The sequence below is a fragment of the Lichenostomus cassidix genome, chromosome 4 (assembly GCF_008360975.1).
Source record: "Lichenostomus cassidix isolate B80296 chromosome 4, HeHo_3.0, whole genome shotgun sequence".
NCBI lineage: Eukaryota > Metazoa > Chordata > Aves > Passeriformes > Meliphagidae > Lichenostomus > Lichenostomus cassidix.
The window spans coordinates 30,201,727-30,229,180 of NC_139484.1; the positions used below are offsets into that span (position 1 = coordinate 30,201,727).

The window sequence follows — 27,454 nt, forward strand, 5'->3', positions numbered from 1 at the left end:
CTTACAACTAATTTCAGTTGTTCAACTATTTTAAGTTGGGAAAGCATTACAAAGTCAGCCCCAGCCCTGAGTCCAGTTGAATTGGGTGTATTTCTAACACCACATTAACTGCAAAATTAGAATCTCAAAAGCCTCAATTCAGAACTGACTCAGCTGACTTTCCTCCCACTTAGATCAGGCCAAAAAAGTTTTTTTTCCCAGAATCAAAAGGGGACACCAGGAAAACCACCAAGTCACTGCTTTCAGAATATCCTCTTTATAGGTCTGTCCACCAGTTACTCTGAATAATGAAGATCATAAGGTATAATACTGTTTACCCACATTTAAATTTGTGAGTTTACAAGACACACTTGATATTACAATATGTTCATACAACAGAAAATAAGACTATATTTGTTGCTTTATCCCCACTAGATCTCTAGAGGACTTCACTATTGTACATCCAAATTTATAATACCTCTGAAAAAAAGGTATCAATACATACTAGTAAGTACAGAACTATTATTGCATACTCTCACAGTACCATCAAAACTCTGATAAATACTCTATTTCATAGATTTGTTTTGCTTGCTTGTTTCTAGAAACCAAAGTTATATAAAATTCTCTAGAAAATTGGATGATTTCTTGAAATAAGTACCAGAGTCTCTGAAGACAGTAAAATACTTCAAGCATTAAGCAGTGATTATATTTATTACCTGTTGCACAGGCAAAATTCTCTGTTTTGTACTTTAGCTTTGCTCTTAATAAAGGACAAAGGGTCAGCTGCATAACAGATTTCTGAAAATCTCAGTCAATGGGGCTCAAGTTAATACCTCACTGTAGGCTTTATGCAAACAAGAGGGGAAAAAAAGAGGCTGGGGGGAAGAGAATAATGGTGAAATGAGGTCTAGAAGCTGAAATGACTGACCATCTCTGAACAGAGTACAGCTACTGTCTTAAGTTTGTATTTAGCAAATGGAATAAAATAATAATAAATGTGTCCCACCAACAGTAATTCCTATCTACTGATATTGAAATATGAATTATCAAAGACTAATATTTTAAATACTATAAACATAACTGTGCATTTTATTAAGCTCCTTGAAAACTGAGATCTTAAAGCCATGTTTTGCAGATGTGGGCTTTTTTTCACTATAGACTATTTTTTCAACAGATTAGCATTTATTTATAGAACAATCTAAACCAAAAGTGTAAATTTTACTTTTACCAAAAATAGTGCCAGACAAATACATGTGCTTTGTTTTTTGGGATGGTGGGGTGTGTTCATTGGTTTTGTTTGCTGGTTGGCTTGTTTGTTTGTTTTTTTTAAAAAGAGACTACTATCATTTTTTAGAAGAACCATACAAAAATCAAATATTCAAAGTATGAAAATATGAAAGGAAAGTTACAAGTGGACACTGTCATTACTAAATGTTTGGCACATGGTTTTGTTTCCAAACAAATCTGAAAACTTGTATTAGGCTCCTGGTAAGAAACATTTTATAAGAAGCAACAAACCCCACACTCATCCCAGTTCAAATCAGTATGTGTACCATGAAAAGACTTAAAACAGACTCAAGAAAATACTATGGTGGAGGAAGTTGTGCTTTTTGGGAACTTTGCTTTGAAAGAAGCCCCTCTTCTTTCCAAGACCTCAGTGCTTCACTCAAAGCTGATCTACTGAGATCTGCAAGTCAAAAATCTCCTTCTGAAGGTCCTAAGGTATTTAAACATCAGGACTATTTAAGTCGTATTTTAATTCTACTCAGTCACAGATGTGTTCAAATTTATAAAACTATATATTCCTGGAGAGATCCTGAAATGCCATGCTACAGCTTTTCTCCAAGAATATCAGACACAAGGTTTGAAATCCTTCTGTAAAAGGAAAAATCCTGTGTCTGTCCCAACATGAGGTAAGCTTGAGGAAAGAACAGCAGATTTCTTTACTGCAAGCCAGAGGCACTGCCAGTGTGGTTTTCTAAGAGCATATGTACGTAAATGTGAATAAAGCACAGACTAATATTCAATTAAAAGCCATCTGGGAAGTTCAGCAAAAAACATCACTGCATTTGGAGACAGATCATATATGAAAAAGCATCACCTGGCTTGCCAGGAGCAGAGTATTTCTGGATATACACGTCAGCCAAGTTTTTGGGGAGTCAGCAATTACTAATAAGAAGAGTATCAAAACATCTTAGCTCTTTTCTGCTCTCCTACCTCAGCAGGAAAGATAGGACAGTCATTTTGGGATGGTGAAGATGATATGCACAAATGACAATAGGCCAGAATTGCAGAATAAAAACCCTGGAAAACCTTGAGAATAAAGTAAACTTTCCAGCCATGGTCAAATGCCTTGAAATACAATAAAACCTCACCTTTCCTCATGCCTATTCTGGGAACTGCATGCACTTTAACAAAAGAGGACAAAGAAAATGCCTCTATCAATTACTTCAACTTTGAATTATGTCATCTCCAAAATATTCTTCTGTTTCACTATAATTTTAATAAATTAATAACCTTAGCCCTGAACTTGAGCAGTAACTGAGGATACTATTACAAATATAAAATTGGCAATAAAAATCAACTTCAGCTAAGTCTAACTTAGTAATACCAAACTCAGTGTCACGTTCCCCACCTCATCAGTTTAAAAACAGTACTTCAATTTTCCTGTCCAAAAGCTTTCAAATCCTATTTTCATACCATTTTGCTGCATCCCATTTAAAACCCCACATGTAGTAAGAAAAAGCCCACCCACACCACAAAAACCCAAACCAATCACTGTCTGGTGGGAATGCAAAAGAGGTTGACTCTAAACAGACAAAACTGAAAGGAGTTGTGAAAGCAAAGGATGCAACAGCTCCACAGTTCTGACCTTTAGGAGGACCCAGCTTTTCAGCAAACATTAATTCCTTTGTATTGGAGGTGAAATGGCAAATATTTCCTGTTATTAAGGAAGGTTTTGGATTACCTTCTCCTCACTCAAATACAAGGCTTCTGATAACTAACCACAATGACAAGAAAAAGACTGTTAAGACAGACCTGAAGCTGTACTTAAAAGCAGATCACGTTGCTCTTGGGAAGAACAATAACACTGCCTACATGGCCATCACAAAAATTGCATTAAGCTTTTTTGATGGTGGAAATAATTTCAGGGTTCTGACAGCTAGGAATTATTCCTCTCCTAATTTCAGATATAAAACCAACAAGCATGCAACATAAAAACTAATGACCTGCTGCTTTAAAGTTAAAGAGATCTGAAAATAAAGACTGAACTTTAACCCTTTGGTGCCATCACAACCACAGCTCCCTCAAATATCCCAGGCTTACAAATACAGCCTTCCTATCAGCTCAGTCTGGAAAGAGCCACCACAATTTTTAATAAGGCTTTGAATCACAGAAAAGTTTTGTCTTTGGAACTTTTCATTGATGATTCCACAACTGCAGAGTTTTGTTCCTTTATTCCCTCCATACCATGTTTTCAGCTTCAGTGGTAATAGATGATGCCATCTGCTTCATTATCATTCAAAGCAAGTGGTAGCCTTTAAGTAACCAAACAAATTTTTATGTAGTTCAGAGCAAAAACTGATGTTACATGCACAGAGCCCATTAAAAAAAGCACAAAAAAGATGCAAAAGCAACAGGGCTCTTCAGTTTAATATGAAATCTGGTACTTCACACAGGCAGTCAGGTTCAAATTACTATTTTGTAGCCATATTTGAGTATGAAACTATAATGCACAGGTTGTTATCTCAAAATACCTTATTTTGTAGTACCTTTACAGTTTAACTATCACTAGTCACTGGGACAGAAGTAATAGAACTGAACCTACAAGACACTCCACACTTTGACCCCAACCTAGTAATGCGCCTAAGCAGCAGCTGAGCTTTCTGCACAGAGTCCCTATGAAGAGTTTCCTGATCAGGATCAAAGTACTCATATTATATCTAACAAAAGAGAATCACTTCCTGTCTAGCAAGTCATGCATGTGATTTGCTCCTGAAACATGTATCAGCTCCACAGTACTGTGTATGGCTAACTGAGGAGCAAGTTTAATGTACAGTCACAGGAAAGAGAGGTCAATAAGACCTTTGAGAAGTCTCCTAGGTCATTCCCCTGCCTTCAGCAATGACATCATTGACCAACATCAACTACAAAACCACTCAGAAGAGAAAATAACCCATATCATGCTACCAATAGCAAGCATGAGCAATGAGAAAAGAAATGGGAAAGCAGCACAAAAGGTAATTAAACTGATATAAGGAGGCAGGAGAAACAAAAACTAACGAAGGAAAATAACAAAATGGTGTCCTTGTTTCTAGAGTAAGACTTCATAGAAGACATAGTTCAGTCTTAACATCAAAAGGCAGCTTTAACTCAAAAATTTGCAGATTAGTTATTTGTAACTCCAGCTAATTGCACATGGCATGCCCTGTGAATCGAGAGATAATTAAACACATTAAGTGACAACAATTGAATTCTAAGAATACACTTGATCCCCTTGAGGCCCAATTTTCTCTGTCTAAATCCTGCTCACTTATTTCCACTTAAGTAATAGCTTTGCTTGCCTCTGGCTGAGCAAAGTTCAGGATTACACCACTAATTAACTAGTGGCACTGGGATTGCTAGGCCTACACAAAGCAATGAAGACTTAAGTTGAAAAAGTGCCCTAGAAACTCTACTATGCCACTGATTTTTACTTCTTTGGAACACAAATTACATTCCTGGTTCATCTGTGGTAGGGCTACATATTTTCGAAGATTACATAACACTGGTTAATGCAAGAACATGACCTTGGACAGAAAGCTCCCTATATTATAAAAGCATCTGCAAGGTAATCTTAATTGTCTGAATTCCTGCTTGTATGGACTGATTCTGAGAATCTACACACATTCCCCTCGCAAATTTTTAAGCCAACTCCTTTATGGATGTCTCCATTGACTGCAAATTTAGACCTCTGTGAACTTAACTGCACAAATTCGGCCTTTGCAGAATGGTATGACCAAAGGCAGCCTAAGTGAAAGGGAAGGTGTCTAGTACATGCAATTCATCTTTTTGGAGTAGAAAAAAACCCAGGCTTCCCAAAGACTATCTTGAATTGAAACTGAATAATTAAAATGCCTAAAAGCACTATAATAGAAAATATATTCTCATCACATATGACACATACTATTATTACAACATTCAGCTTTTCATTTTATTTCAACCTAATTAAACAATTCGGAAATCAAACAACACTTTTATGAAAATTTTCACATTTCACTGCACAAAGATGCATGTGGTGCAATGCATCTTTGGGAAACTAAGCAGAAATTTTTAAACTTCTCCCTTTTAGTATTCAACAAGTGATTATTCTTCCTCCTGTAAGCATTCTTCTTTTCCAGAAAGTATTAAAGGGGGTTTTTCTGCTTATTCTGAGGACAGCAAGAAAGCACTTTTCCTAAAAGTGCTCACTTTTAAAACACCTTGGTATAAAAGCTAGAGTGGAATACTGTGTGCATCATGGCAGAAGTAAAACCAGTTTTAATAGCTAAAAAAACTATAGCTCTTGTAGCATATTTCAAGTGTTTCCAACTGTCCAGCTTGGGACTATTTGCAGTTTTCAAACAGTTGATGGAAAATTAAACTCCACCTGGATACGTTTTTTACTGCACATTACAGTTTCCCTAAAACAGTTCACCATTTCACATAAATGAACACATTTATTATGTTCTCTGCAGCTAAATTGCTACAAAAGTTAATTATATAATTTTTGCTTTCTCGATGCAATGATGCTTTTTGACAGTGACATTTAAGTGTTCTGCATTCAACTTACAGGGCTGGAGATCACTCACTTTGAATAAAAATTCCTTTGATAAGTGAAATTGGCCTGAAAGAAACTACTATTTTTGAAGTATTTCCATTTCATCTAGGTGAGTTTTTGTTGGTTTCTGAGGTTTTTTCCTAAGAATATTATTGCTAGAGACTATTGATCTATTATGATCAACTGACACTGAGTATCCAAAGAGTTTTACATATTTTAAAAAGTCATTATCAACTGAATCTCTCCTGATAAACAGACATTTTCAAAAGAAGACACAGAGTCATGAGAGCTTGATCTAAGTGTTATTTTTGTAAGTAAACCTCAATGAGGCAACTTAGGTTAACAAAAACATCAACTTCAAAACCTACTTCTTTATCATAAAGTATTTTACTACTGGAAAAAGAAAAAAATTCCTTTTTTTGCCTTTAATCCACGAAACTTCTTTATTTGAACTGAAGTTTACAAAGCATTAGCTGTAAGTTTCTGAACTGTATACTTGGAAACGTGTAGCTCTCTGGGCAGCTCACAGGCAGAGGGAAACACCCCTTGCAGACCATAAAAGGTCCGAGTGCATGTTCTCAAGCGGAAAATGTGTGGGATCTTATTTACAAACGTATAAATACATGCCATTCCTTTGCGCTCACAGGCACAGCTGAAAGGGAGCCAGAAAAGGAAGTACTAGCAACTTGATCTGAGATTTCTATTACATTTCGTCTGGCATGGTACCTCTTGGCCTCTATTTTCATAAATGTCTAATTCTGGTAGTGAATAAGGCCAGACAGTATTGTCCAAGTACAAATTGCGTTTTTCAGTCTGTGCACCAAACATCCATTTCTCTTCATTCCTCCCCCAATACCTTTACACACTTCTAAGGAAAAGGCTCAGCAGATCAGTACTGGATCCAACAGCAACCAAGAAACCTATCTCACAGCAAGCACCTTCTCCCTTGGAAAGGTTTCCAGCAGACAAGAGCCACTGGCACCATCCTCAGGGACACCAGTCCCTGCTGCTAGCACTGCCTACAAAGAACAAGGCTTTTTTCCCTACAGGCTTGACTTAACAGGGTCATCCAAATTCCAGCAGAGCGTGCATGAGGCTGCTCATGACTGCAGAATTCATTCACTCTCCCAAAATCCATTAGAGAAAAAAACCCAAAGGACAAACAGTAGTTCAACTGCTGGGCTATCCCTAAACATAAAAGGCAATCTTGAAAATTACTTCTCTAAATTATCTCAAAATAAATTTCAAATAACTTCCCAGGGTAAATTTAAAGGTGACTTTCAATTTGACAATTTAAACATAATAGTACCTTGCCATAAACATTTTCTAGAACTGCAGAATTTAAAAATACCACTAGAAAATAAATACCTGCTGCTACCTAGCTCTTATCTAGTCATCTGTACCTGAAGAGGTTAGTGAGGATTATCAGCTGAGTAGCTGTTATTTATTGCATGCATAAGAACCAGAACTTCAGAGCACAGAAGAAAGCAGAGATACACAAGTTCTCTCATTGATTTACTTCTCTAAGAAGAAATATTTTTGATTTTGGTTGCAGTCAAAAACCACATTCCTAGATCCAGAATGGCATCCAAATGCTGACTCGAGAAACTTGAAAGGTAGTTAGGTGAAGTATCTACTGGTCTGAAATATGTTTTTCTTCATTTAAGAAAACCTAGAAAATATTTTGCTTAAAGAGGAGTAGGGAGTGGAAATCAATCACTATTCACAAGGAAGACAAAGATGGGGGTTACCTCATGAGTGAAACTCAATAGCAAACAAATAAAATTCCAGTCTGAAATAGGGCAAGGAACAGGATGGGAGAACAGCAACTCCTTTGCAGTATCTTTGTATCATTGGCCACACTGATGAATCTGCTCACCCCCAGGGACAGGTTCTCCTTCAAACTGGGATCTAAAACAATCAGCAAGGACAAAAATACCCAAACAACACCACCACCACACACCAAACAAGAACAACAACAACAAAACAAACAAACAAACAAAACCAAAACCACACAAACCAAAACCAAACCAACCAAACAAAAAAATCCCACCTAAATCTCTGGTCTTTTTAGTCAGAGGAACAATGGAGGAATATATTTTGATCATGAAGGTTTAGAAACAAAAAAAAATGGCTATGGGAAGAAAACCAAGGCCAAAACAAACAGAATACCACTTGACACCACAGCCTAATACTAAGGAGAGGACACTTGAGAAAGTTTACTTTCCAATTTTTACAGTCACCACCTGATTTAAAGCATCTTTTACCCATATTAACAGTTACATACTTGAACATTGAAATGTCATGATCCTTTGAAATTTATGGCTTTGACTCACTGCAGTTTCTATCACTTCCAGATCTCAGCAAAACACAAGCAATTTCTGAGCATCTTTCCTATGTGCAGAGCTGTTGTCTGTCCTACTGGGGCAGGACTACACTGCTGAGAGGAAAATGTGAATATTAAGAACCCAAGGCAAAAGCAGGGAGAACTAGAGAAAACATTATTATCCCCTGGTGTAAATCCAGGGGGTACTCATATCTTGAATGCTGCTTGTCTATTTTTTGATACTTGAAATACCAGAAGATACATACTTGATGTGCATTTTTGCCCATGGGCAAAAGCTTGGAGCAGCTACTAGCTGCTAGCAGCTGTGCAGCTGATGATTCACAATGTCTGGTCAAATCTCAAAATTATAGGCAAAACCAAAGAACGAGATGATACTGAATAAAATGATACAACAGTGTGCATGAAATAACCAAAAGAAGATATTTTATCAGTTATGTGGTTAAACTTTCTCACTAGAAACTGTAAATAGCAAAAGTTAACGTTCCTAACTGGTTATAGTCAAATATGACACGTTGAGCCAACTAGACCTTTAATTTGGCCTGGAATGGCTGCTATTACCTTCTAGAACTTTCTCAGGGACTTGCCTTGGCACACAGGTTCCATTAGTAAAGCATTCTTTTAATCTACAGTCTTGAGATCACAGCATTATACTTAACCTTATCTCTTCCTTTTGGCCTCATTAACATTTGATGATATTCAAAATTCACATATTATTCCATATCTTTAATTAACTTGCTTTGCCTACCTTTAATAAAATTGTTTCATCTCAAATACAAAGCACTTCTTTTTGAGTACAATCAACAGTATTTTTTCTTGAATTCTCTTCAGCTTAATATTAATTGTATAAGCCACGTAACACTAAGTTTTACTTCTTTAAAAATTTCCATATTAACAAGATAAATTGAAAATTCTTAACTAACTTTTTCTTGGTAAATAGAAGTCATGTCTGAGTGAGCTTTGTAATTTTTTTGCCCTTTTTATTTGTAATTTTTTGCCCGTCTCTTTCTCAAAGATTTTAGTTCTGTTTTCAAGCCCTAGTTTCTACAGTTTCCCCAAGTTAAAAATTAAATTTAACAAATGGACATTTAGTCACATTTTCCATGTAAATATCTCAAAAAATACTAACAGAGATCCAAAGCTGGGCAACAGAAGAGCAACTACATTCTTACAGATCCAAATGGTAGATAAGGACCTGAAAGTAGTTAATAAAAGGTTGCTGTAATTGCAGGCATTATTGTAGAGCAAGAAAATTAAGTGTTTAGAAAGGAATTTATAGGGACCAAAAGCAATTCTCCAATTTGAATTTGGTCAAAACTGTGTGTTATCCTGCAACAAGCAATAGGTGACCTCAGTCACCATCTCAACCCAAGCATGAATAGGGGGACAGAAAGGCAAAAACATAACAAACAAGCAGCTAAACTTCCCACAAACCATTACAGAAGAGCCCTCATGTCCCATTCAGTACCAGTACAGTGTGGTAGCCTTCTATCTATATTCAAACCCTCCTATCTAACACTCTGTATTTCTTTGAAAGCCTACTCAAGTAGTATCCAAACCTTATTTCAACTAAAATACAAGAACAGAACCTCAACCTTGTGTTTTCAACTGCTCATGCTTTATTACTACCTGAAAGATGCCATAATACTAATAAATATAACTGAAGTGTTACACTGGGAGACTGCCATTAAATGAAGTCCCTGGCAACATCTTTGCATCAAGGCAGTAATAAACAGGTTTTCATGATCCTGGAAGACTTCTGCAGGTGCTCCAAGAAAGTTGTTGGCACTACCTAAAGCCTAATATACAGCTACAGCTTGAAAAGTGTATATTCAGATTGCACATAAATACAATTGTTGGAGGTGGCATCTTCATCATTAGATAATCCTCTGCAGATAGATCAAGATGGTAAAATTTGAAAGTGACTTATGAGAAAGCTATGAAAAGAAAACAGAATTATATTTAACCTCAGAAATTAACACCATAGATATTTTTTTCACCTTAAAAAAGACAATTAGCTACCTGAAGCTATTTAGAGTTATTTTCAGGATACAATCTCTTTGAATGCAATATTGTTTATTTGAACTGGTATTTGTAGAGATTTTATGAAATAGGGAAAATATTTTACGTAGAAGCAATGTACCAGATACTCTATTTATAGAGGAATAAAATTCAGAAAAGCTGAATTACATACAGAAGGCTTCAGTTGTGGAGTGGAAGGAAATTCCAGAGCAGGAAGAATTTTAAGAACAAGTATACCCACCTTAAAAATAAAACCCAAACATAATTGTCAGAGAATGAATGTAGTTTCTGTGAATTAGATCTTGTTTGCTTAATGACACTCTTAAAATCTGTATAATATTGTTACTTTTTGCCTTGATACTGTCCCTGCTGTTTAAATACCAAATTTATGGAACTGCAGAAGACAGCATTTTAGCAACATCCCTTCTTCTACTGCAGAGAAAGCATTTATTCACATTATGTGGCTAAAAGCCATCAATATCTTTCATGGAAAAGATCTAGAGAAAAATTATTCACCAAACATGGCATTTGATTAGATGCCTTTTTTTTTAAACCAACTTTCTTCTCCACTGTTTGCTGCCAAAGGTAGCAGTAACATAAAACATCTTTGTCCTTTGAGCAAATGATCCCATCATGTTTATGGGGTGCTCCTTGTTATCAAATCATCTTGAACAGAAGGACTGATTTGACTTTCGTCTTGTTTTGTTCAATCTTGAAGAGCTGCACCCCAGACAACTCCAGTTAGATGTGAGATCATTCCCTCTAACTGTGACAGAAAGCAGATGCTAGCTGAGCATTCAAAGCCTGACAGTGACCACTATAACTGCTATTTCTGCAAAAGGTGGTTCCAGAGGCTCCAGGGCTGTTCACAGGCAGAGAAATTACCAAAGCTCCTCTTCCTCCTGTTTCCCCCATCCTTATATAAATACACATCTAACCATTTCTGATCAAAATCTTTTTGGCAGGTGCAAGATTCTGACCTTTCTACTCAAAAATCAACCCTTTAACCACTGTCTGGATCACACACTTTTTCCTTAGGGCTCAGTTAATTTTAAAAAAAGATTCCAAACTACACACATACACACCAGGGGAAGCAAAAAAAAAAAAAAAAAAAAAAAAACCCACAAGAAAAAAACTGCTTGGAATTACAAAAAAACAAAAATTAAAAAAAAAACAAAACAAGAAACAACCAAAAAAAATTTAATGGTTGCACTGAATTTATCTTGGCACCAAGGTGCCACTGAGCAGTTTATTACATTCTCTCCTCTGGCTTTAAGGATCAAGATCCTAGTGGCAGCATAGCATGTGCCATAAAAGCATATTGATCATTTTCAAAGAGACATATGATTTTCCAATTGCCATTAGGTTTCATTTTTTAAATACATCGGCCTTGATTTTTAGAAGTATTATAATTTCTTCTTGTTTAAAGTAATGTCAGTTATTGGTACAAAGCTGTCCCTTAAAGCCACATTTACTGGTCACACAAAAGACAAGCAATTTAAAAGGCCATGTACGATATTTTAATTTTGGTGCACCAGAAAAAATCCCACAAAAAATAGAGATTGCTTATGTTATGATTCCAAAATTGATAAAAAGCCTAGGAATCTGCTATTTTATCTGTACATCAGATGTACAAATGCTTACATGACACTGAAGAATGTTTTAGCATGAAAAAAACTATCACAACTGAAAGAACGTTTCTCTCTTCACTCCTAGGATATAAATCCTGATTAAGTGAGAGAGAAAATGGCACAGCATCCATGTCTTTCTCTGAAAAAGTAAAATTCCACTCACTTTGATCATCACAGGCTAAAAACATAAATACAAAGCCAATGACTTACCAATACTGCCTAGTTGAAAGCAAGGCTTGGGACACAGTGAATGAAGCATTAGAACCTTAGAACCTTGCCTAGCACAAGTTTATCCAAATGACAATAAAGAGCTACCTGTTCAAACCACCACCAACATCACATACACCCTAGGTTTTGAGGAGCAGCACTTCAAAAAGAGCTGTCAGTAATGCTGAGGACAGAGAACAATTAAAGCCCCTGTATTGCAGTGTTTATGAATTGATCACTGTCTGCTGTTTACAGCTTCATGCCCTGGTACAGTGAAAAATCTTCCAAATTCCCTTTTTAAATACCTTCACATGATAGAAAAATCAGGTGACATCAAACCAGTAGCACAAAATAAGTTTCTCATGCACAACAGGATGAAAAAAATAATTGACTCCATTTGGTAATCATCAAAGAGTTACTGTGTTGGAGCCCCTTTATTCATTCCTCTCCTACAGAAAGAAAAAAGATACAGAGAATCAGTTTCTATGCAGTATTGTCACAGCATCTTGGTTTTTCCCATTGTTGGCTTTCAACTCAGACTTCTTTCAGATTTGTGTCTTTACCTCTCAACATAAACCACATCCTTATGCTCAAATGCATTCAACGTTGCTCAACAATTCTGCAAACTGTAAAAAAAATAATTTCTCCCTTGCCATAGAGGCAGAAGTATGGGGGGTTTTGTTACAGTTTTTATCAAGAGCAGAGATATTGATATGTGTCCATTAAAGTATTTTAAATGGAGTAGAAATCCTGTTGTTCATCATACAGATTGGATTCCTTAGCTAACTGAGTAGAAGAGAGCTATAAAAGAAACAAAACTCAAAATATGAAAGCATTAATAGCTTTTAGCTTTCAAATACTATTTTACATAAATAAACTTTATTACATTTTAACCATTATTAGTTGGGGTTTTTTTCAGATAAGAAATAATTCACTTGCAGTAAGTGATTTTTATAGCTGGACAGGCACAGCCTCCACAGGAAACATGAACACAATTGCTGAGCTTTAGCTCACATTTAATCGACATAATCAAAATCCAAAAAAGAAGTCATCAATATGTTTCCCTTTTCCAAGCTTTTAATTAATCACAATGTCTTGATCTTGCAAATGTGCATCATGTAATTTTTTCATTCTAACTAGATCAAATCACTTCTCAACTTCAGTGGAATTCCTCATACAATATTATTATGTTTTAGTTGTCTCTGAAGTCAGCCAAAGGAATGCAGCAGAGGCAACAATAATAAATTGTTTTTAATAAATTAGTTATTAATAAGTAAATATTTATTTATAAAACCATTCACACAAAAAATTAAAAGAAAAATTAAAACAAAAAAAGGAAAAAAAGAAAATTAAAGAAGCCAAACAAAAAAATTCCTACATATTCCAGAGTTCTTACTGATGGTCCTGAAGAAGGGCTGGGGTATTGGGACACAGACACCAATAGCTCCTGTATTCTGTATTCAGTAGTTACATCTGGGTGCACATGCAAATTCCAAATCCAGATGGTGTGAACACTGTGCAGCCACACAGATGAGACATTATCCCTGTGTGGAGCATATAGCTTAACATGCAGCTTGGATGTGGCTGATGAAACACATGTTCAACAGCCACTATTGCCTGGAATTAAATGATTTTAAGAACAGTTGACATGTAAAAGAGCAGGGAAGATTCCATTCTTCCCAAGCTCAAGAAAATGAAAATAAAATGTAAATATTGTCATATTACCTGGCATTAGTTGATCTCCTCCTATACATACGAGACTACTATTTACACTCTACACAATTTATTGAATGTTTTTGGACCTGTTTAACACACTGATAGCACACTTTGAATTCAGTCAAAATAGTTTTAGCTTCAATATTCACCATTGCTTGCCCAAGTCAACTTAAAGCAAGAGATTCCCACTTTGTGAAAAACTACAGAGAACACATTCTCATCTGAAATGCATATACTGAATGTAAAGTTACCAAGCACTTCCCAAAACTGAAAAAATCTGAACAGGTCAATCTACCACAAGAACAAACCTCAAGAAACAGAATAAGAACAAACATATATTAAGCATCCACACACATAAAAATGTCAGAATAAACCACACACCAGTGCATGTAACTACAAACTTGAATAATTAACAAACATCTACTGGGCAACTCCTGCTAGAAAGAAATGTTGGGCTGTTAAAATTGTCCCTGAGAAAACTAAGCCTCCCTTCTATACTGAAATCTTTTAAACTCTTTCAGATGAGTCAGAGCCCTTAACAAGTTCTGAGGGTATTTTCTATAATGAGCAAGAGAAATCAGCTTTATGCAAGGGCATCAAGCCAATCTGGAAACCATATTTTTAATAATAGATAGACCCTCAAACTTAAACCAAAAAAGAAGCTGAAATCCCACAAAACCAACGGTCAGTGTCAGATATACTACCAGCACATCATCGTTTACTTTCCCCAATGTGAAGGATTAACTGGGTCCAAATTTTGGTAATATAACTATGTTAAAAACAATGACAATATGGAAACATTTCACAGCTACTTCACTGGGTATTATCACTACACCCTACCTCCACATGCATCTTGACTAATGAGGCCAATCAGAGTTTTGTAAGACTCTTGCTGATAAGGCAAGCACATGCTTTAGAAACATGTTTATCTTTCTACTTGACAACTACGAGAAACCATCTTTTTCCCCACAAGCTATATAATTTTGCACATCAGGTAGATATTTAAGAAAGAGACCTCTCTTTACTGGCATACTCTGCCGAGGTGTGGCATTTCTGAGGTATTAGGTAAGATCAAAGACAATCTCAATGGTCTCTCTTCAGATGAAAAATTATTGAACTCAAACTCTGTGCCAGTCCCATTTGGACTCAGCCTAGGACACCCACTTCCTCACACACATATACTTGTTCTTACAGGTACTGAGAACAGGTATAAAATAAAGATTCCCAATGAAGAAACCAAAAAAAAAGTGCTGTTGTCAGCATCTTATGCCAATCTTTATAAAGGATTTTAGGCAGGTAGGTAAGGATTGCTGAAAGACTCAACTGTCACAAATTCAATCTCCATTTCCAAAGGAATAACTATAAGGCTGCATTAGCATCACAGGCAAGTACGTTGTGACTTCTCATAACAGCAAGTACCGTGAGAAATACAGGAAGTGCTTAGTAGAAATTTTTTAAGTTTCAGACTCTAGCCTGCCTATAGAGTGGGACTGGGATTTTTGAATGACACAAAGAAAAGAAAGCAAGGCCATGAAGAGTCTTTAGCCAGATTTTGAAACAGTAGGCAAGGTCATATACAACAGTTTCATCTCCTTTCATAGAAATAACATTTGTTTTAGAGCCATTACTTGTTAGCTGCCCATTAAGAGGTTTTACCTGCCTTTCAGATCTACTTTAGTTTCACAAGGAACAGAAAATTTGGTAGGTATGAAACTCCCTGTGTAACAACAGACCAACTAAGTACTAAGACATGGAAGCCTTGAACTATTAAGATAGACCACTTCCCCAACATTTATTTTTGAAACACAAATTACCAATAATATGCACACAAACCTTTTACACCTGACACTGTATGATTCATTCACATCCCTTTCTGAAGGACTTCCTCAAATGCTGTATAATCACACGTACACACTTGCCAGGTAACAACTATAAGTTTCACATTATCAAGCATCTAAAACATACATCAGCAGTTCATTATTTAGCACTGCACATACAAATAAGGAGCTTCAGCCATGTACCAGTAATTACAACTAACTCCAAACTTGCGCTTAGTAAACTTATTTTCATTCTGAAAAAACCCACAGATTTTAGCACATGAAGAGTTATGAGAGGCAGCTGAAGTTGTTTTGGTAGTAACAGCTGAGCAATCGCATCTCATGAGAAGGGAAGCACCCTGCACTAGCTAACACCAATGTCCCTCCCCCAAACATGAGAAAATTTTCATGCTTAAGCTTACATTTACATCAAAGCAAATGAATGACCCACAGAATGCATCTTAACATGCAGAAGTCTAAGTTATTGTATTTTTCACTCCACTTTTTCACTCCTCTCTGACAAATGGTGGAGTCAGGAGGGCCTTGTGAGTTGACACGCTGTAGATGTAATGCTCAGGACTTCAATGAGATACAACACAAGTTTCTGTCACTAGCACAGTTTAGCCTGGATCACAGTCACTGCTGTTCTGTGCAAACCTATTTATACTAACAGAGCAGGGAGCCAAAACGGTTGTTTGGTAATTAGTTCAGGCATGTTAGAATCCAGAAGGGAAACTCTTTTATTTGATTTTCCCTGGGAATACTACAAAGTTCCACTATGGCTTCACAGTGTAACCATGCAGATCAAGAAAGGCCCCTCATTCACCTAGAAAAATAACAAATCATAGTACTGAAGTGTTCTCCTGCATCTTGGCTTTACTCTGAATGCACTGAAATGTTTCAAAACACTGTTTCTGAAAATTTGTCATCTATAGTGTCAAAGGCATTCCTGGCAGGGAAAAAAATATCTTATTGAGGGCAAAATTCAGTCAAGATGACTGTAAAAACCTAATCTACACCTTTGAATTTGGACTGAATATCCATCACTTAAATATCTTGTAAATGACCCAATTTGTTTACATGGCCCTGTAGCTTTTTATGACTTTTCCATAAAGAAGTTATTACATCCATTCCTTTTATTTTGTTTTAGAGCATTTGAATGAGCCTCAGAACCACAAGCAAGTGAAACAGATCCTCTGCAGATGGAAGTGGCCTCATATAACTTCTCACTACCGGTGAAATGGTCAGAACAACACTTTCAGTTGGGAAATGCCATACCTTCACACACAGAAAAAGAATTTCCTGTGCTATATGTCTTTTTTTATGTTTAACTGTTGCATAAAATGAGTACTGGCTTCCTGTCAATCCAAGGAGGAACCTGGAGCCCCTGGGACTCATGCCTCAGATTGTTTGGAACAAGGGTGAATGAAGTTGGGTGGCTGCACAGAGAAGTATGCAGGGGGAGAAAAAGTAATAAAATAGAAAATAATAATAATCACACTTAGATATTCTAGCTGCTATCATACAACAGCTCATCCAATAGTTTAAGAAAAGACTGGACAACTAAATTTTATGGAAAAGACTCTAAGTAAAGATAAAAATTGAAATAAGTGATATTATGCATTAGTTCAGAAATAAGTACCTCTTCCAGCAAAGTCACTTTCCCACTTCATGTGTTTTTAAATAAATGATGCTTTAAAAGAGGCACTGAGAAATAAAGAATATGGATTGACAGGAAGATGTGCTAAGAGCATCTCCAAAACTGTTTTTCCACTGTAAACTACTCTCCAAACATGACACTCACTGGTATTTTACACACCAGCCTTTTGTTCACAGAAACTTACAACTTTGCTGATACGTGCCAAACTGAATAATGGTTTAAAGATGTAGAATATCAAAACTACAAAAAGGGCACCACTCCTTTACCTTTTACTGCCTGAACCTAGTTTGAAGCCCATTTATCAGATTACAGGACAAATTCCCCAATTAACTGCAGTGTCCAACCCCCTGGCACCCCCACCTTCTTGCATGATTTATGGCCAATTCAGAGTAAGTATACTACAGCAGCAGCAATGCAAAAAGTAATTAAATGTACAGGAAACACAAGCAGCATTGTTTCCTTTCCCCAATACATTCTTTGCTTTTTCTGAGATAGACACACTTAAGATTTCAAGAAAAGCAACATAAGAGTGATAAAAGAGTTTAAATCCAGCACTCAAAATTATCACTGACTGTGCTAGATATTTGTTGAAAACTAGGAAGACCTCCCCTGCTTTCCTATATTAGAACTGTAGTATTATAGGGAACATAACAGGATGGGTACCCAAACAACAGCACTGTTCATCGAGAAAACCAAGCACTAAAAAATTAAAACCAAAGATTTTTAATTCCAGCCACATTGCTGGCAAGGTGCACGACCAAAGGAAAGTCCCGACCTCCCTGCCTTTACCAAGCTTTATTCAGGACCAGTGGTACCCTCTACTCTATGTGGAGAAATCAGCACAACAGTGATCAAACTGAGCCATGCCTGGATACTTTTTTAATGCTGTTAATAGTCAGTTTTAACTAATTCAAGGAGAAATTTCGGTGTTTTGGGCTTTCAGGGAGTATAGGAACAGAGCCTTCCGCCTAGAAGAATCTCCTTAGAACATCCATGTTTATAATGATACCTTGAATTAATTTACCATAAAATTGCAAGATTAATTGATGAAGATTAATTCACTAAAAGATATCACATTTCCATGGAAAAAAGGTTATTGGTTAGTCCCTTGCAACTCTCTCATTCTCAGTAATATAAAAGGATGCCACTTCATAGGAAATAACCTTTGAACTTTTTCTTACTTCATTTTTTTCCTGCCTGTATTGAATTGGATTGCAGGAATGTTAATTCATATCCTCTCTCCCCACCTCCAAACACCTGCATGTGAAAATGGCAGTCAGAAAATAAAGTTCAAAAAACAAAAGCAGCAACAATCACTGTGAAGATCCTCACTGCAGAGTTAACCTGCACAGTCTTACATTAGCCCATGAGAATGAGAATAGCCACACAGTGAAATAACAATCCAGTGGCTCAAAGAGACTTAGCTAAACATCCAAGGAGCTCCTTTAACTTCAGGTGCAGCCAGCTCATGTGGTGGTCTAGTCAACAAAAGTGACAGCCCTTGAAAACCCTAATGCAGAAGGCCTGCAGGAGATTGAGGAATTAGCTGGGTTTTCTACTTTTGTTTACATTAGTTTTGTAATAGTTCTTATGCTCTCTGTGTGTAAGACTTTCTCCCAGAGCATCCAGAGTCCTGCCTTTTGTCACCCAGCTGACCAGCCGATATGGAAACTGATCAAGTTATGAAAATGCACACAGTTGTTATTGCACACACACTTTTTAAAGATGAGGTACCTTCACGCATAAGAAGACTGCTTAGTATGCTGTAGGATCATGAAATTAAACCCAAATAGCCCAATGTAAAGCTGGAGATATGTTTACAAAATCCCAGTAGAATGATGTCAAGAAGAGGTGACCAGAGGACAGATGAACCCCAAGGCTAGGATGTCTATGGATGGAGCCAGGAACAAATTTTCCAGGCATTGTCACCTTAAAATAACATCCTACAATCTAAGAAAGCCTCTTCAAAACACCAATTTATATTTTAGCTTCATAAGAACACATGATGAATTTTCACTTATCTACTTTAATAAAAGCATTTCTCATTCAAACTCAAGCTGTAAAAGTTCTCCCCAACAGGGAATGACAGGGCTGAGTAAGTTTTAACATGCAATTAATTTCTCAGAAACTCCAAAACAACAAAGCATTCATAGAGATACTTAAGTGCTACTAAAATAACTATGTTTCTATGTGCTGGCTCTACTCTGTGTTCAGTAACTTTTTCTAAGTCACAGTGTTTTCTGCGAAAAGGGCTCATCTATACAGGCCAATTCTTAAGATGCTTACATGCCAAAAAGGGTATTTTCCATGGCACGCACTTTGCGACTAAAAAGTAAAGGCAAGGCTTTCTGGTAAAGCCAAGAACTATCTATAAATCAATTGAAGAGGCTCATTTCCCAGTAAGGGAAGCGGGCTTGCTCAGCACATCCTCTTTCTAGTAATCAGGAACTGCCAGACATAGCAAAACCCAAAAGCAGCAGGTGCCCAAGAGAGACAGAAACCCTGAAAGCCACTCTGCTACAATGCACAACCACTGCTGTGTGATGTAAACCAGTACTTTGCTATTACATGTTGGCTATGTAATGATTAAGACTCAAAGGGTTTGGATAAAGTTATAAGATATAAAAGACATTGTGTTTATGCGAAAACAAAGTTCAACATAAGCTCTTTGGCAATATAGCTGTCACTGTCTCAAGGTATACCTCCTGTTTATTCTCCATTATAAAACTCTATCTAACTAACAGACAAACTAAAAGTCCCCAAACATGACCTAAAGCTTTGAAACCCAATCTGCAAACCTAGTAAGAACTAGTTAATGCAAAAATAAGACTTTACACTAAATTCTATTCAAGACATTTAAAAAATAAATGGGGAGGTTGGAGTGACTACATATTCGGGACAAGGAGTAAAGGGCCTGTGCTTTTAAAACCCTTGTTTTTATCTAACAGAAGAAATTGAGAGAAGCAACAGGACTGAGAAGTCCCAAGCAGCATCTGCCAAATGGCAAACAATATGCCAGAAGTCAACTACAAACACAAAAAGACCCAGATTTAAAAACTTTCTTCCTCTGCAATCTATTGTAATGTTGAACAGCTTCTCTAATTTGCCACAATCTTTTGCTTAAAGTCAAAAGAGGATGTGCTGTAATTCATTACTTTCCAGGAAAATGGCTTTAAAATATTTCAAAACAAGCCTTGGACTAAGCAGAAATAGATTTAATTTGAGAAAAATTGCATCACTATCAAGCTTCCCTTTAGATGGCACATGTTTATGTATTATACTTCCTTATCTTCTCAAAACTAAGACAATTTCTGCTACCCAGCAGTAGTCAACAGGCTGAGCTGTCACTCTTCAATTCCACGTGAGCCAGTGGGACTGGCATCACACCACTATAAAGAATGTCCAATTACAAGAGATAATTTTGCAATCAAGTGACTGCCTTCAAAAAAAACCACTGACATTCCCATCTGTAAATATTCAATGTGCTGCATTGCTCGGACAGTCACACCTTTTTCTGATGTTCACCCCAAGTTAAAGGAACTTAAACAGAAACTCTTTGCTTTGATGCTGTCCCCCTCCCTGAATAAGCTGGAAGTTCTCTTTGGAGATACACAAATCAGGGAATAGTCTGTGTGGTTCAGAGTAGGCGTGTCAGGCCACACAGACATAGAGGTGATGAGAGAATCTTCTCTGGCACTTCAGCTACTCACTCAGTTCCAGTTGTATCCACCAACTTTTCTCAAGGATGGCCTGAAATGTACACATTTCCAACTCAGTCTCGAGGGCACACATTTGGGTTTCATTTTCTTGAGCTACATAAAGCTTGCCCATTTCAGAAAATTTAATAAATAGATTATGAAGTCGTCAGTTGGTGAAACTTATTATTAGGGGTTTACATTCATGTCAAGGAAGGAAAAAACCCAACTCAATTCCTTTTGAGAGCTGTGAAAAGACAGGTCATGACTGACACATTACCTGTGCTGCAGGATTGACAGAAATCACGTTAGTGCTTCAGTTTCCTAAGATTTACTTCAGCAACTCAGTTTACTGCAGTTCATTCATACTTGAAACTGACTGCAGGAAAATCAGTTTTTCTAGTTGGTCCTGGTGAGTTTCTAACTGACCTCCAGTTCTCAGCCTCCTGAAGTCATTCAGTACTACACTTGAAATGTACACGCCACATCAGCTGGACACATCATTGCTTATGGCACCCAATAGTAGTTTTTACTTTATATTCTATAGAGACATTCTCATGTTTCTCATAGAAAACGTAACAGCTGATAACTTAGCAAAACCGCTTTAAACATTTATTGCATTTTGTTCTAAGGCAGCCAAGAAAACAGATCTTAGATTCTCCTGCCATCTCATGTTGTAATCAAATCCAGATTAAACTAATAATATCGCGTAAGCAGGTGCACTCAGACCACCAGGGTTAAGTCCACTAGAATTAAGTCATTCACAGTACTCAACCTACCAACAGCTCCCTCAGACATTTCTGAAACTACGGAAACAGCGTGAAGATAATATGTCAAAACCAGCAGCCAAAACTACATAGAAATGAAGCAAGAACTGTAACAGAAAGAAGAAATAAGTAAACCATCCAAGCCATCAAATTCAATATACAAGAGATTCTGTTTTGCTCTTTAAAAGAAACTGAGCAATTTTTCTTGACTCTTTGCTTCAACATGGAAAAATGGCAATAAATACATCAGAAAGCCATAAGAGAAATGATAAAGCCACCTAAGTATGAAAAACCCTTCGAAGCATAATCTGTTTTTCAACATGACAAAGAATTTTAGAAATGAAATCCACCCAGATTAATGGTAGCCATCACTACATGCACCATTTACTGCCACTTTACTTTCCAAAAAACTGTTGCATAAACTTCTTTGATCCTCCAGATGATTATTTACTCAGTGGAATAAAATAAAAACATTAAAGATAAATAGAATCTTTTTCAAAGAAATCCATAAAACCCCTTACTGTCAAGCAGAAATACAAATAAAACCTGTTCTTAGAGAAAAATCTCACTATAACAGAGGGCAGGCAAATAAAAACATGGAGGTAGTTTTAAGTCATTTCAAATGGAGCTACATTGGCCCCACAACAACCAACACACTGACTTTCTAGGAGGTAACAGCAAAACACTGTGTTCCAAAATATTTAAATTACAATTACAGAGAATATTTACACCAGGAAACTGCCACCTAAAATGATATTCACAATGCACCAAAAACAAGAGAGCTTCTTATGCCCACAATTAGCAAATAAAGTGAGTCAAACTGTAACTTTGAGGTTAAAAATAATTTAGTTATTAAATAAGTAAATATCAGTTATGAACAAATTAATCCTTAAGCACATGCTTACCCTTTGAAACATAAGTAGTCCCACTGAATTAATAACTAGTCATAGGCATCTTCAGCATCACCTTGAATCAACAGCTACAACACCCATGTGTGCAGCTGAGCAACACTGTAATCCATTCTACTGCAAAACTTCTTGGCCACTTAGCTGTTTTACAAGTTGAGGACAGAATTTTTATTTGTAGACTGCGTGAGTAAAAAATCTCCCTCTCTCCTGACCAGAGATTATTTGGCACATGAACAGCAATATCTCATTCTCATACTCCAGGGAGTTTTAACCTGCCTCTAGCTAAAAGCTATACAATCTTTAGATTGCAGCAGAGTGTAAAAATCACTCTAATTAAATCAAGTAAGAACTGGTTTGACTTGTGTTACTGATCCCCCAAATAATTAAAATCAGTTAAGAAAAGTCAGGGGTTGGTACTTAGCTATACTTAAACTAGTGCTAATTTTTGAAGTAAGTTTTGCAATTGAGCAGCTACAAGGCAAACTTAAAGTAAGCTACAAGAGGAACCTGGACTGTTCTAAGTATAAATTATCATAGAATATAGTTTCAGGGCACTTTTTTTTTTTTTTTTTACAAATAAAAGTTCTCCTAGCTTTGCATTTGTTCTAAGATGTAGTGACTGTGTCTTAGAGCATGCCAAATTTCATTGCAAACCAGTTGAAGCCTGACCTAAGGCAGCTGCATTTCTGATATATGTGAACAGAATCTAGTTGGTACTGTCACGTATACTTACACCTATTCACACTAGTTTTGCTTCTGTGCTGCATGATCTACCTTTTACACTGTTGTACTCCCATTGTTGCACCCTGGAGGCCTTTCAGGGCCCAGCTGCGTTACCCTGGAACAAACCTTTCAGAGGAAACTGACAGCATAGCAGGTTTCTTTCCAGTCCTGACAAAGTTAAAGCAAAGCAATGACAATACTCTGTGTGTTGATAAGCTCCATATGCACACCATGCAAATTTAAGAGAAGGCAGCATAACAGCACGAGACTTTAGTATGTAATTTGCAAGGCCGTTTTGTCACAATCTGGTGCCCTAAAGCCTGTAAACACCAGGTAGGATGGGAAGGGGTAGAAAGTGAGTGATTTCTCACACAGAGCAGATAATTTCCTGTATGGTGCACAAAGTCTGATTGGTTTCCTGTCAGAATAGCCAGGTCTCTGAGTCTTTTGATCACTTTCCTCTGGCCCTTCACAGTTGCTCTGATTAGAGATTGATCCCCATGCTGCTCTTTGATCAGCAGCTCCGGCAGTCTGCAGGTGCCATATATCATCACATTAACAGGCCAGAGCAGTATTAATCTTCCCCTTTTAAATTTGTTAGTGCACTGCATATTCTACCTATTCACAGAGCACTTGCAGAGGTCTGTGAAACTTGCTTTCTATTGTAAGATACAACGTAGAATACTTTTATCTGGGGAGTCCCAAGTTCAAAGTTGAGGGAATTGAATTAGCCTCGAATCTGTGTTTCTGCTTTATTTCATTACAGTTCAGAGAGCTCCCAGCTTGGCCTTTTGTGTTGGTTTGTGCCCAGGGAGAAAGCTTGTTCTAGCTGACATGCTAAGTACTAAATTTTTCAAACACACCCCCCTCCTCCACCCCGTACATTAAACACCAGGGTTTCCATGAATGTATGCTAACAGTCTTAATTTTAGATATTCTACACTAAGTGTGGTTTCATGCAGTATATAACGTTACAGTTTGTAAAATATTCTTTAAAATGACTTCATAATAGCAGATCAAGAGCAAAGGCGCTTAAAAATCTGAATAATGTAAATCATATGGAGTTCAGAGGCTAAGCAAATTACACACCCCGAAGCTGCCCTTGCTGTATGAAAGGAGTCTTTCTCCAGCTCTGCGCAGCCCCAGCCCAGGGGAACTTGCATTTGAGAGTTTTCTAAACATTTCAGGTACACTTGAAAGTTGAAAGTAATTCTCATTTCCTATGCAGGATTAGCTCGTTTCCAGCCCGTACAAAATACCACTCATTCAAGCACAGACACAAAAACCCACCCCCCGAGAGCGAAGCATTTAGGGTACAAAGGTGCGCGTGTCGTTGTTGCGTTTGGGTTGTTGGTTTTTTTGTCTGTTTCTTTTTTTTTAGCAGGGCGAGGCGGTGGAGGGGAAGGGGACACATTCTGCAGCTCAAGTACCGCAGAACAGGGAGCCGCCGGGCTCCCCCCGCCCCCGGCCGCCGAGCCGCTGCCCTCTCCCCGCAGCGCTGCCCGGAGCCGCCGGCGGACCCGCTGCCCCCACCCGCGGAGCGCTCCCGGGGCGGCGCGGGGTGCCCCGCGGGCGGGAGGAGAGGAGACCAGACCAGACGAGCCGAGAGGAGACGAGACGAAGGGAGACGAAAAGGAGCTCTGCTCTGCTCCGCGCCGGCCGGGCGCCCGCCCCCGCCCTGCCCCGGTTTGCGCAGCGGCGGGCGCTGCGGCTGCTTACCGTTCTGCTCCTTGGCGCCGGACAAGGCGAACTTGCTGCTGAGATCCGACTCGGCGGCGGCCCCGTGCCTCCGGCCGGCCAGGGCAGATGTCAGCAGGAGCAGCCCGAGGAGGAGCATTGGGCCGGCGGGGCGAGGGGCTCCGGCACAGCAGGCACTGGCGGCGCGGCACCGAGGCCCGGGCGTCTCTCAGCAGCGCCCGGCGCGGGCTGCGCCGCTGGGGAGAAGGCAGCACTGAGCCTGCTCTGGCAGCGGAGACTTGCAGGGTAGTTTCCACATAATCCCATCCAAAACTTTTTCCTAGAGCCCTTTTCTGTGTCTCCAGGTTTTGTTTTCCTTTGGCTATTTTTTTTCCCTCTCTCTCTCTCTTAAAAAGAAAAAAAGAAAAAAAAAAAAGGAAAAAAAAAAAAAAAAAGGATCAAAGGAAAATCTGGACCCAGACCAGCTTCTCAAGGACTAAACAATCCGTGGCCGCGGCGGGCGGGGGTCGGAGGAGCCGGGCTGGTGCGGGGCGCTGTGGCGGCGCGGAGCAGCGCGCACCTGTCAGCCGGCAGGGGCGGGCGGGGGCGGGCAGCCCGCGCTCACACTCAGCGCTTCCCTCGCCCGCGACTCGGCGGCAGCGCTGCCAGCCCGGGGCCTGTCTGCCGGCTCCCCCCTCCCTCCCGCGGCCGCCGTCCCATCACGGCGAGGGCGGCACCTGGCGCGGCCGTTTACGCCCCGGGAAGTTGTCGGTGGGAAGCAGGAGGCGAGCGGAGCGGCCCCCGCTAGCTGCCCCCTCTCCTGCGGCCGAGCGGCGGCGCAACAGGTGCTGGGGAGGGAAGCGAAGCGAAGCGGGGTGTCTCCTGCAGCCCCGAGTGCCGCACCAAGGGGCTCCGTGCACTGTCCCCCTTCCCCCGAGGAGGAACCCAGGGCACCGCGGTCCGGAGTCAGTTTGTGGGTTGGTGATTAGGGCGAGGTGCTGACTTACAAGTGTTTGTTTACTGGCTTGTTTTTATGGTAGCTGGGTTTGAGCTTGAATACTTAATGCTTGGTTAAATATTGCGACTGGAGGATGCCCTTGGTAGTGGGAACTCAAATACTGAGAGGGGGTTTTAAAAAGTCTCTGAATACTTTTTCTCTTTTCTTGTATGGATTTGTTTGTTTTGGTTTTTTTGTACTAGAAGTTGTTTTAGTTACCCCGAACTGAGACATCCAACAGTCACATAAGCAGATGGAAACACAGGTTCAGCTCTGTCCCTGGCTTGTTGCAATGCCATGCAGGACTTGGTGAGGTGGTATTCCTAAAGCAGACAGGATTGGGTTCCTTTTTGCCATTTCACCAGAAACCAGAACTGAGATTATGGCAAGGAGTATTCCCCTATTAATGCTGGTGAGGACTAAAAGGACTGATGATGTTCAGCACCCATATAGATGGCATTTGTAGTTTGCTAGAGGACATGAGCTATGGCTATGTGGAGTGTCTGGGTAACAAGACAGAATGCTAACTGGATACCAGGAGGGCAAAAGAAGCAATTAAGACAAATCTTTTCATCTTGACTGAGAAGTTTTGGGAGGGTTTCTTGAATTTGTGACTTAAGCCCCCATAGTTCTAAGGTGGTTTTGGGGATGGATGGGGGACCTATACAGCCATATATATTTGGGGGGACTTATATAACCATATGTGCAAGACACACAGGAGAGAAACTGAATCTGCATTGCCAGAGTCTCAAGCACGTGCTACATAAATTTCTTATCCTTTGACCCAGCTCTTTCCATTATATAACTGAGCTGTTTCTTTGCCTCAGCCAAAGTAACCCTTGAGACAGTGATAAACAACCCCTCTGTTCCTAATAAGTGACATATTTCCAGTAGCAACTGAAAGCTGTCCAGCCAAGTTGGGCTGTCTTCTGAAAAGCAGACTTGGAGCATACTGTAAATAGCAACCCTTCACTTACAGAGCATGAAGACAGAAATGTACTGCACAAAGCAGACTACGTAGTTAGTTTTATTATTGTTATCCTTATAAGTTTTTTGGCTTCACTGATATTTTTAAATGGAAATAAAAATAACATGTACAGCTTTCCAGGTCTCCTGCCCTGATGATTACAACCAGTGTTTTGGGGTTTTTTTAATCAAATAAATGAAGTATTACACTGTAGCTTAACCTTCCTTGCCTGAGGATTTTGTGGGATTCTTTGTATTTTGGAGAACCGATGGCAAGTTCACTCTGAGAAACATAGACCTAATATCTTACACTATGGACATGAGAAATGAACCATCCATTGAAAAATCTAGGCTGCATCAGACCAGGGTTTCATCTGGAGGTCCTGGAGCATTCCCAGAGAAGGGCAGTGGGGCTGGTGAAGGGTCTGGAGCACAAGTCCTGGGAGGAGTGGCTGAAAGATCTAGGGTTGTTTAGCCTGGAGAAAAGAAGGCTCAGGGCAGAGATCCCATTGTTCTCTTCAGCTGCCTTGAAAGGAGGGTGTAGC

At 38.7% G+C, this 27,454-nt stretch overlaps 1 protein-coding gene across 1 annotated transcript in view; it reads right to left on the reverse strand.

The window, feature by feature from the left end:
* The window catches only part of PDGFC (platelet derived growth factor C), a 122,438-nt gene extending 96,773 nt beyond the window's left edge, over positions 1 to 25,665 (reverse strand). Inside the window, exon 1 of the mRNA XM_085058573.1 lies at positions 24,989 to 25,665. Coding sequence (XP_084914699.1) covers positions 24,989 to 25,106 — 118 coding nt within the window. The 5' untranslated portion in view covers positions 25,107 to 25,665. The remainder of the gene's footprint in view (positions 1 to 24,988) is intronic.
* Between the last annotated feature and the right edge of the window lie 1,789 nt (positions 25,666 to 27,454).